This window comes from Squalius cephalus (genome assembly GCF_949319135.1).
Source record: "Squalius cephalus genome assembly, chromosome: 9".
NCBI classification, from domain to species: domain Eukaryota; kingdom Metazoa; phylum Chordata; class Actinopteri; order Cypriniformes; family Leuciscidae; genus Squalius; species Squalius cephalus.
The window spans coordinates 8,870,325-8,882,773 of NC_137130.1; the positions used below are offsets into that span (position 1 = coordinate 8,870,325).

Sequence of the window (12,449 nt, forward strand, 5' to 3'; positions counted from 1 at the left end):
AAACAGGCCAAAATGTAAGTAATCATTCACAGAAAATGATTCCCTCCACTGCAGCTCTCAAATCATATTACGGTGCCTTGAAATGCTGGAAAATATGGCATATGGAAAAGAGCAGCCAGGACAGTCTCAACATTTTCACCATTTGTGTTCCATAGAAGAAAGTTTTATTCTTTTAATAAATGCAAGACCATCTGGATTTCATAGTGTGTTTTCTGTAAATAGAAAAAAAATGCTTTCTACGTCAGGAACATGTTAGTAGACTAATTTTGATTTCAGGAATGACTTTAGATCTAGAAGAAAAAAAAAAATGAACAACAGATTTTTGGCAGCAAACATTAAGGAATGCAGATTTGCTTCACAGATGGAAGAATCCAGGTAAACAACATTCAAAGAGCAAAGGCCTGTAAGTTTAGTTTAAATAAATCAAAAGGTTAGTAATCTAATCAACGGAGCTGGTAAGATCAGAATTGCACAAATACACAACTAGATTAGCCTTTCACCAGACACAACACATAAACACTTAGAGCCAAGACAACATTTTTTCACAATTATCAGTCATTTCGCAGTTCACTAGCTGAGAAGAAAAGCAGTTATTTCCCAGCCTGGGCATTAGTGGCAAACTTCATGGGAAAATAGTACAAAATAATAATTTTAAAAAACCTGTGTGCATCTTGGTTATACACCTGGAATACATTTTTCTATTAAGGGCATGTCTCAAGAAAATCATGTTGTATAATCCCTTTACATAAGCATTCTCCAAATTTAATTATGAGTGCACTTCTTTTTTACTTTTACCTTCATTCGACTTTTTATGCACGTGTGTGATTACAACAATAAACAACTTATGAGAAGAACTCAATAAAAATGGTAACATTAAAGCAAATTCTAAACTACTTTAATTTGGTTTTCAATGTTGAAGGATCGTGTATCAAGAGAGGAGATCAACAAAAAACAAACTATCTCAACTTAAATGAGCTACACAACACACAGGCCTAAATGTGTTTCCAGACTAAATAAAAGGAACTTCACACACTCAAATAGGACATAAATGCGATTACAGCAAACTATTGTGCATCAAAGACCAAACAGGATCTTCTAAGATAATTTGTTCCACTTGTCCAATAGTTGTTGAGACAACAACTGCCACATTGCAGTTGATTTCTGCCTGACTGAATGTCTCTCTTTTGCTCAAAAAAAAGCTTCATTGTGCTCATCCATGTCCTCCAGCTAAGCTCCTATCATTTCCCTCTTGATTTATAATGTGCTGCTGTTGTGCTGAAATAATCTGCAGTTCTGTTTCATATAGACCCTTTGAATCTATTCTATTTGTGAACGTCAGTCAAAGACTGTTCTGTTTGGAGATGAATGTGTCTGGGCTAGTTGTGGATTTTTTTTCTGTCAAGAGTGGATTTCATATTTTAACTTTTAGAATAGTGATTCAAATTCCACTAATATGACATTGGAGCTGATGACTGATCTGTGTATGCTGCTTTATTCTCAAGGAATTCGGATCGGTGGTGTTTTGCCACAGTTAGGACTTGACGCAGAACAATGGGCCAAATTGTTTGAAAGCTGCTTTTTTTGTCCGACATAACTTTTAGCAATATGTGTATTCATGTAGTATTAGCAGAAAATCCCTCAGGACTATGACAACGTCAATGTTCAGAATGTTCAAAAGTTGTCAGTAGGATTTTTATTTTATTTTAGATGAATTAAACTGATCAAACGTGACAGAAAATATTTTTTTGCAACAACGTAAATTTCAATTAACGCTGTTCATCTGAACTGTCTATTCATCAAAGAATCCTGAAAAAATGTATCAGTTTTCACAAAAAATATTAAGCAGCACAACTGTTTTCAACATTGATAACAATAACAAATGTTTCTTGAGCAACAAATCAGCATATTAGAATGATTTCTGAAGGATCATGTGACACTGAAGACTGGAGCAATGATCCTGAAAATTCAACTTTGCATCACAGGAATTAAATACATTTTTTAAATATTTTAAAGTAGAAAACAGATCATTTAAATTGTAATAATATTTCACAATATTACTGTTCTACTGTATTTTTGATCAAGTAAATGCAACCTTGCTGAGAATAATAGACTTTAAAAAAATTATTAAATCGTTTGAAAGGTGTACATTCAGCCAGGCATTATCGCATAATAAACCTGATGCGAAGCTACGGCACATTATTTCATCTTGTTACACAAGTACTTCCCAAATAAATGAATAAATGGAGATGAAATACGAATATGAGTTGAAATTATATGAAAAGAAAGAGACGGCGGAGTGATATGAGAGACTAGCACAGCTTCCAGTTGACTAGGATTGTGGTCCATTAAACGAATGGTAATTTCACTAAATAATCAATTAAAATACTGACCAATCAGAATTGAAAAGAGAGCAGTGTAATTAGTCTTCAAATATTTCTCTCTCCATTTTTAGTACATTTATATCTTATGCATGAGAATTTTGTGTCTCAAACTATGGATCTAGGCCACACTTTTAGCTATTTGGGTGAGGCAATGTCACGCATGAAAGAATCCTGTTATCTGATTATGGAATCAGGACGAGGGGCCTCTTGCCCCAGGTTGGGTAAGGTGTATAAATCTAGTAGCTGCAAGAAGCTCAGACGAGATAAGCACCAATACAGCTTCCCGCTGTTTATTGTATGACAAAGGTCTCCAAAAACTCTCTCATTAACTCGACTCTTTTTGGGTATTAACATAATGCCAAAGATTCTGAAACAAGAACTACATTGTGCCTCAAGAACAAGATTGTGCAGGTGTTATTAAATTATGTGCTATATAAATTTAAAAATACACTTGAGTTGGCTTTCACAATCACACCTCCTGCTTGGTTTCGTTCTTCTCTCTGATTAAATATAGAAAGATGATAGAAAATAAAGACTTATAGGCTATTAATCAATTTAGAAATAACACCACCTGCTCTTCAGCTATTGTCACTAACAAAAACACCAAGTATTTAGCAAGCACAACGTCACAGATCATTTACAGCCAAAAAGAGCCTATTTTATGTTTAATATAAAGTGAGATTTTGGGACAAATTTAACTTTGGTTAGGGCAACTCAGCACAACGCCACTGTAATAGCAACAAAGCAATTGAATGTCATGCTGGTTTTTACTTGAGGGCCGACCTGACATTACTTGGGAGTATTTATTACTTGTCACTTTATCATATCATGCCAATGGGTGGCTGAAAAGAATCGCAAACCATTTTCAGAGTGAGCAACAACACTAAAACGGAAAAACACTTGTGAGGCACAAAACTAGAACTCAAAAGAGAAATAGAGAATTATTGTGATTTCAACAAAACATTCAACAGAAAACAGGACAAAAGATCAAGCTCTTGATGGAAGTACCTGATTGGAGTCTGCATAATTTGGTTCCAGGTGCTCCTGCTGAATGCCTTGTTCACACATGTAGGCCAGCATACCTTCAGCTACCACCCTATACCTCAACTCTTGTGCCTGGAGGCAAGTAGTTAGTGCTGTCCAGGTCTCACAAGGCCATCAACATTCCTGACACCTTCCATTGAGGTCATTTTCCATATCTGAGGGTGGAAGCCATTGGCACCTAGACTGAAAACAAATAAGTCAAGTTAAGTCACATTTATTCATATAACGATTATTCCTAAAATACAATACAGATTGTTTCAAAGCAGCTTTAAAGTGATAAACAGGAATATATTAATCAATTATACAAGCAGAATTCAATTCTGCTGCAGTAAAGCAGCTCTAAAAAGACAGTAATGTCATTGTTCAGCTGAAGTCAGTTCGTGGAAAGATCAACATTTTGAAATTAGTTCAATTCAGCTATAAACAGCTCTGCAGAATGCTCTCATCCAATGGTGTCAGTGCAGATAGATAGATAGATAGATAGAGAGAGAGAGAGAGAGAGAGAGAGAGAGAGAGACGGACGGACGGACGGACGGACGGACGGACAGACAGACAGACAGACAGACAGACAGACAGACAGACAAGACAGATAGATAGATAGATAGATAGATAGATAGATAAAGAAATTAAGGATAATTTAAAGAAAATGATTTTTTTGACAATGTCTCCTATAAAACAACCAACAGTGAAATTAGAATAAAATGAAAGAATAGAAGTCAATGCAAGTATGCAAGTAAGGACTTCAAGTCTGACAAGTATGCATAGATTCTCTGATTCTTTGTCACCACACAGTGGTTGCCGAAAGAATTGCAGGAATATCAATTCTTCATTTGTGAACAAACTGGCCTACTTTATCCACAGTGCATTAAAGCATTAGACTTTTTCAGATTAAACAGTCTGTGCTTTAATTGTGAACATGTTTAAACAAATAAGGCAGACAGTTCGTAATGAGTCAGCTCAGTCAGACAACCTTCCAGCTGAAATGTTTTCTGGCAAACACACACACACACACACACACACACACACACACACACACACACAAAAAAAAAAACTAGCAAGTAGAGACAGTGTACTACAGACCTTTAGCATCTAGGCAGAATTCTAAACCTTGTGTGAATTAATTCGTAGCCATTGCCAGGACCATGAACTTGTCTGATATAAATGCATCACCTGCCTGTTTTCTTTCAACACAGCAGAAGAACAGGATTAATTTTAGAATTTACAGAGGCAGTAATATTAAATGATAGCTTGGCTCTGCTGTAAATCAGTGAGGTTGTATAGGAATAGACTTGCCAGGCTCAATTTTAAATCATGAGGAAAAAGTGAGGTTGGTGTAGGAAAAACAAATAGCTTTGCACCTATGGTAACTGAGAGGTCACGCCAGGTTTCCGTCACTCTGACTTAGTGATACACAGGTAAACACTGTCACGTCAGGAGACAGGCCGTATGTTTTGTTAACTCACCATTGTCTGAAATGCATAAACCAACTGAAGTGACAGCAAAAGAAACAACCACATTAACAGACCTTCTCAGAGAGAGAAGAGATCTCCGCGATGAACAATGCAAAAGTCAAACCTGTTCACCTGCAACACAGAAGTGCAAAGAATGAGAGAGACATGCATAGTTTCACAAATAATCGTACAGTTTCTTGGTATTCTGACATCCCTTGAGAATCCTCTGCTAAAGATGTGCTGCCGTACACATTCATCATTCATGTCCATTCATGTTTCAGGAGGCAATCTGAGAAAGTATTTGAAGCCTGGGGAAACTATCTGTGCTTTAGGTTCAGTAGTTTTTCAGCTTATTCCAGCCCATGAAACTTAAAAAGAGTCTTAAATCAGATCATTTACACCAATTAAAACTAGCCCACTGCATATTGTGTCATTTCATACCGGGGCAAACAATACTTTTAGAAAAGACACACTTCACATATTCGTTTAATTTCTACACTAACACATTTTTGTGATTATTAAAAGCCAATACCATTTACACCACATTAAAAAATATTTATTCTTCAATAATATTTTGGAATAAAATAAAACACAAAAGACACACATGTGTGCATGTATATATATATGTGTGTGTGTGTGTGTGTGTGTGTGTGTGTGTGTGTGTGTGTGTGTGTGTGTCACGAGCCAGAGCACCCGAGGACTGGGGCGATGAGTTTCATTTATTCAATGAAAATAAAAGCTCTCAGTCCAAAAACAGCGGTTCTTCCAAACAAACTAGCAGAATATTGTCCAGACAATTCTCATGGTCCACAAAGGATTCAGGTACCGAGTGGGATAGGGTGGGAACCGACAAGTCTCCATAAAAATCCATCATCCATCGTTCCCTCAATCCCTGGTGTCGTGAACTCACACCCCTAGTCAGATTCACATTGAGACTCCACTTTCTGTGGCGATGACAAGATATGGCCTCTTATCCTCGGGCTCTGGCTCATTCGTCACGGCCGGTGGTTTTGCTCGATCTGCAGGGGGCTCTCGTGACTTCTCCACGGTCGTTTGGGTCGAAGTTTGCTCTGGGTCTGGCTGGGTTCCGAATCGGGACGTGATATATATATATATATATATATATATATATATATATATATGCTCAATAATGTAAATTAATGCCCAGTATTCATGGATAATTGTTTACTGCCATTCCCTCTTTGGGGGAGCTCAGATTTAAACCATTTACAACATTGTGTGTAGAAATGTTTTACACTTTTTGACATTTCTTTGTCTCTGTGCCTCTATCTATTATATGCTTGGTTACCACAGATAAACCAATGTTTTCTAAGAAAAGGAGATATCACTTGTCGGACCAGTGGCCACCTTTGTAAACAAATGGCTAGAAATACGTTTGGATAGTTCTGGCAGGCAAGCAGCCAAGATCTTACAACATGTCTGAGCCAGTCAGAAGAAAGACGCTTATAAAGCAATGACGACACTTTCCTAAATTAGACTACCTCTACTCAGATACACAAGAACTTTGTGAAAATTTCAGCTGAGTTTGATAACCAGCAAACAGATTACTCTGATAATTATGGGAAAGAAACATCATAGACAGATTCATATTTTATTACTTTGGTAGAATCATGAGGTAAAAAGAAAAGGTTTCCAACAAAATTGTTGAAAAACGGCATCTAAAATAAGATAACTGGATAATGACAGCTGTTATCCCGCCAGCAGAGGGAGGGAGCAAGCCATTTTGTGCTCTCCAGAGATGCACTTTCAGATTCGCTTTATGTAATGTAACTTACAGCAACGTATATATGAGCTGTGTGTCATCTGAAGGTTTTAGGTAACAGTCACTGTCCTCCACCGGAGCTGCACCCATCAGTGTTGAGTTCTACGCGCAACACAAATGCTCCAGATATAAAAGCTGCTGTCAGTTAATGAAGATTTGACGGATTCGATTGGACTCTTGTCATATCAATAATAATAAGACTTTTCACTTTCATGGACATCGCCATTTTTTATTTGACTTTGGTCACTGTTGGTGTGGTTGCTGGTATAGAATATGGGCTTGACATTTCCAGACTCACACCTATAAGCAAATGCATTTTTTGATTACACTTTATTTTAAGGTGTCATTGTTACAGTGTAATTATATATTGAAGTACTGAGTTAACTACATGTACTTACTATAGGGTTAGGGTAGGATTTGGTTGAGGGTTAGTTGAATGTAATTATGCAAAATTGACTGTTATTACTATGGTAAGTAAATGTAACATATGTAACTAGGACACTGTAAAATAGAGTGTTACCCATGTTTTCTTCCAAGAAAACAGACCACATATTCATGTCTCAAGAATGAGAATGTCTTACTCTTTCCCCCTCATACACCTACATCTTGCAGCAAATCATATTACTATATTAGCTTTTACCCAAACTTCCGGTTTCGAACGAACATGTAGACACGGAAGACAACTGGGATCGTCTTGCTCTTTCACTGGGTCTTTATCAGCAAACCATAGATATTAACAGACTCTCAGTGTTGTTTTTACAATTATTCCTTTAGCAGAGTCCTTATTGCAACAGGGTTCAACACAAAGAAACGATGCACTTGCTAATATCTTCTTTAGCAGCTAGGGGAATTTAGAAGTTTCGAAAACAGGACCGCTAATCCCTGCAGGTTTTCACAAAGTGGCTTGAACAAACCGTTTCATTGCCAGGATGCTGGTTTCAGGGTTCAGGGTAAGATCAGATTACTTCCAATGGCTGAAATCAGAGGAGACAGCATTGAGCCTGTGAGACGTGAGACTCTAAACAGCTGAGGGGTCACTGCTCTCTGTGTTCACCCTCACACATTCATAAGCCTTATCACACGTGCACGCAGCACCCCTCTGGATCTTTGCTTTGAACGCTTCGTTTTTAGATGTTTTCCGCAGAGGCATTTCACAGTTGCTGAGCTTAATTAAGGACACTTTGCTGTACCTTCTCTGACAATGAAACGCATAATGCATTTCAAAATAACACCATCGGCTATGTCAGTAGTGTCAGATCACAGCTGACAGCAGACACAACGCCATTTACATCATATGTTGTTGTCGTTGTTTTTAAACAGAGTACGTGTGATCGGCATACTTGTCTAAATCATTTGCAGGGCTACATATCTACTAAGGCTGATGACAGATCCCATAAAATTATGACCATTACCAGGAATCCTCTACGGTTTCTGAATGCCTTCAGGTGACTACGCTGACACTGCTACCATAAACAAAAGGTTCTGAACATTCTACTAAATGCTGAAAGTTTTCAGGAGGTCAGAAGGCTGCTGCCCTTCTCCTTAGATTTTATTGCAAGGTCTCAAGTAAGTCAAGCAATCTGCCCAGGACGAGCAATCCAACCTATCTTTAGCCACTGCGAGCAAGTGAATGGAGAGCCTGACTTATCTTCACTGCTGTCATCGAGGCTGCCAGTATTTTTAGGGGACAGCAGCAGCTGCAAAAGCATTTAACAGTCTTCTACGAACAATAACACTAGGGGTGTCTCAGGACTAAACGCCACAGAGATCGTGGGACTGCTGGAGTGTTCAAAGGAAAGCTGTCTGATAAGGCTAAAACCTTCTTAAAAGGGGCACTTAAAAGCCTTGGCAAAATGGGCAGGTGACACTGACTAGATGTTAATGAGGAGAACATACCGCAACAAACTTACCGAAGTGGAAAAGGATTATTCTGTAACCAAAAAAAAACCTTAAAAAAAAAAACTAGAGCTGGAAGTGAGGGCCAGTGAAGCAGGAGAAGCTGGTTGCCGCGGAATGTATATTGACATTTGTCTCTGAGGACTGAAGAGAGGTAGGATATGTTAATGTCACAAAGTGCAGTTTCCCTGAGGTCAAAGGTCAGTCTAATTAAATTAGGAGCACAAACAGGAGGTTAATCTCCTTTTAAAGTCCTAGGGGAAATTCCTGATCTAGATTGTTGATGTTATACATTTAAACCTTTAACAGCTGGAGATATAATAAGAGTACCTGCTTTTCCTTTCTTTTTGATATGTGTTCTTCAATGTTGATTACATTGTGGAACATCTGAACACCTGTTTTCTTAAGAAAATATACAGTATGCAGTATACTAATAGAATTAGTGTTTAAAGCTCTTCAATTGTAGGGAGATTCTTATAAGGTAGTTTGGTTTCACTTTATTTTGATGGTCCCTTTAACACATTCTGTTGACTATAAGTAATGTTGCACCTACATGTGTACTAACTCTCATTGGAGTGTTACTAAAGTATTGGTAGACTGGTAGGGTTAGAATAAGTTGATATGTAGTTGCAAAGTTACTTATAGTCAGTAGAATGTCTGTTGGAGGACCATCACAATAAAGTGTTATCAGAAATGAAGCAGACTAATACTCTAATGGGAGTTAGCTGGCGTGCAATGTTACTTATAGTCAACATAATGTTCAAAAGGGACCATCAAAATAAAGTGTTACCAGTAGTTTATGTGTTACATATATCATGTTTTGTTGTCTTGTTTGTAGCGTAGCAGACTTATATGTGTAGCATGATGAATAACTAGCAGATGTTTAAGGTTCTGAGGAGGATACTTATAACCAGATCGTTTTCCTGAAGTTAGTTGTGCGTCATAGATTCCCAAGACAAGCGATTCATGCGCTATGCCATCCTAAAACAGATAAACCAGTCCTAGCGAATAAACATCTCCCTGTACACCCCAGAGGCCAAACTTGCAGCATGATTGAAACTGAGAAGCAACACATTAAAAAAAAATCAATCATGAGGGCATATTAAACCAACATGATCTGGATTACTTCATATGCAGCAGATATTTTCAGAGGAAGATATCACTTATTAGTACAGAGCAAGTGTTTCTTTCCTGAAACGAATGACAAACAAACTAATTTTGACAATGACATTTAACAGCTAAATTCGTAACTGCATTTGCTAAAAGGGGCGTGAGAGGCATAGCATATTTTGACTGAGAGGTCCCCATGGGGTGTGTCCTGCTTGAGTGTGTGAGACCTGTGTTGTATGTGCACGCATGTTCTGTGGTGTGCTTTGTGATACCTGACACATGCCCTCTCACAGGTCTTTATTTAGGGCAGACTATATAAAGCACTTTCCCATTGAAATACAGCACCAGCTGTGTTAGTTATGTGTTGTGGCCGCTGTTGCAATAGGGCCAAAAGACAGTACACCTCTAGCGCTCTTCTCACACAAGGCATAATTTCTAAGAAAGTTCTGGGCATCAAGTACTCTAGTGTAATAGTATCCTTGCTCTCTGGGGAGAGCCCACACTATCAAATCGCACTAGTGCACATACCAACACCCAAACTCAACAATTCATTTTTAATCAGTCTGTATACTTCAGTGGATTGTTGAAGATTTGAGAAACAGCTAATGCAGTCTTCCAAAATTATTGGGACATGAAAAGTTTGGTTATTAATTTTTCTCTTTTTCCAAGAAGATATGAGAGAAAAAAAATACTTTTAAGAGACAATTGTTGCTATGACAGGCCAAGTCAGGTGTTCCTTGTTGAAAGTTTTAACCAACAGTGAACTATATTACTTTTGTAAATGATGGCAAAAAGTCAAATGTCAGATGGCAATTGTAATTTTGCTTTAAAAATATAATAATTATGACCTTTATATAATACCAAACAACTTATATTTACCTGTAATGAGCTGACATTGGAAGAGGTGTGTCCACGATCACGATGGCAAGAAGCAACTCTGCAGTAAAACAGAGCAGTAAAATTAATTCTATTTCAATAAAATGAATTTGTTATATACAACAGAGCTTAACACAGTAAAGCTAAGTTTGATTTAGAGATACAAAGCTTCCCAGGTGCAGATTATGGCAGCATTATACAATGAACAAACTAACATGTAAATTGCTGAAATACAAGTTCTGCAGATTTACTAAATTAATTACATTAAATGATTTCCTGTTTGACTGACTATTTGGGTATTGGTGGCCTCTAGACTGTTGTTATTCGATAAGACTGTATTTACCAGGGTTTAGTGGAATTTAAAAGTAAAGAATTGACTACATCTAACTACATCTACATGTCTAAGGCCTATAAACTTCAAATTTGAATGCTTTTAAAATAGTCTTTACAAAAATTTCAAACAAGTTACAAATTCATTATAATTGCTCTTCATTATATTCAAATGCAATACAGTTTGCTACCTCAATTCAAATTTTGAACGGTGCACAACCCTGGTATTTACATGCAGTATTATATACATGTATGAAATGGCATATCATATATTAAGTGTATTTTTGTGTGTGTTATGATTTAGAGTCTTTCTTGATAAACGGCTGGACAACAAAATTCTTTTAGAGTAATAAAGAGACTGAATGCCTGTAGCCTGTCCCTCTGAGTGGAGGTTGGCAAGTGAGCAGGGATGGATGTGTTTGGTGGAGCGCCACGGTTCCTGGCCTACCCTCGTCCTGTGGTTGTACAGAGTGGCACAGATGCAGTTCTGAAATGCCAGATCAGTGGGGATCCCAGACCAGCAGTTATATGGGAGAGAAACAATGAGAAGATTCACCCAGAGGGCAGATACCGGGTGTTTGAGGATGGCAATGTCTACAACCTTATCATAACTTCTGTGACAATGGAGGACAGTGGACAATACATCTGTAAGGCCAAGAACTGCATTGGAGAGACGTACGCAGCAGCCACTTTGAAAGTAGAAGGCGAAGCACAGGAGATGGAATTTCGGGAGGAAAACAAGCCGCGCTTCCTCATCAAGCCCCTTTCGACTAGGGTTGGACGAGGAGAGGATGCAATGTTCTCCTGTAAGCTATGGGGAAACCCTCGACCAGAAGTGATGTGGGAGAAGGATGGCAAGAAGTTGAATGAGATTTTTGAGAGCACACATTTCACCATCAGCTATCAGGATGGAGGGTGGTTCCAGCTAAAGATTTTCAAAACAAGAGCACCAGACGGAGGGGTGTACACGTGTAAGGCCAGGAATGAATTTGGAGAGAGTCTGGCAGGGGCTGTGCTGTTGGTGGATGCAGGACCAGGACACGAAGATGAAGGGAACCGTAATGGATACACTAATGGCCACTGGAAAGCACATCAGGGAAAACAGAGAAGTGGTAGGCAAGTTGCAACAAGGCTGAAAAATGACCCACTACCAAACTCAGCCAAAGTGAAAATGTTTGCAGTGACAGAAGGGAAACATGCAAAGTTTCGTTGCTATGTAACTGGGAAGCCAAAACCAGAAATATTATGGAGGAAAGATGGGAGACTTATCTTGTCTGGGAGACGGTATCTCCTGTATGAAGACAGAGAGGGTTACTTCACACTTAAAGTTCTCTACTGCAAACAACAGGACAATGGAGTTTATGTCTGTTCTGCTTCAAACACTGCAGGCCAAACCCTGAGTGCTGTACACCTTATTGTCAAAGGTAAGAGTCACCTCATTTGGAATACGATAAATACAGTACAATACAAATTCAATACAATTTTATGGTTTTACCACCTGATCTATAACATTATACAGTATATATTAGTTTGGCATACACTTTAAATGGCCTGTACAATTAATAAGCCAGTTGCCAA

At 38.1% G+C, this 12,449-nt stretch overlaps 1 protein-coding gene across 20 annotated transcripts in view; it reads left to right on the forward strand.

Annotated features, from left to right (window-relative positions):
- Nucleotides 1–8,350: 8,350 nt before the first annotated feature.
- obsl1b (obscurin like cytoskeletal adaptor 1b) overlaps nt 8,351–12,449 on the forward strand; it is a 31,636-nt gene continuing 27,537 nt past the window's right edge. For all 20 annotated transcript variants that reach the window (XM_079880932.1, XM_079880946.1, XM_079880951.1 and 17 more), the window contains exons 1-2: nt 8,351–8,709; nt 11,176–12,295. In XM_079880932.1, the coding sequence (XP_079737058.1) occupies nt 11,281–12,295 (1,015 nt within the window). In that variant the 5' untranslated portion in view covers nt 8,351–8,709; nt 11,176–11,280. The remainder of the gene's footprint in view (nt 8,710–11,175; nt 12,296–12,449) is intronic.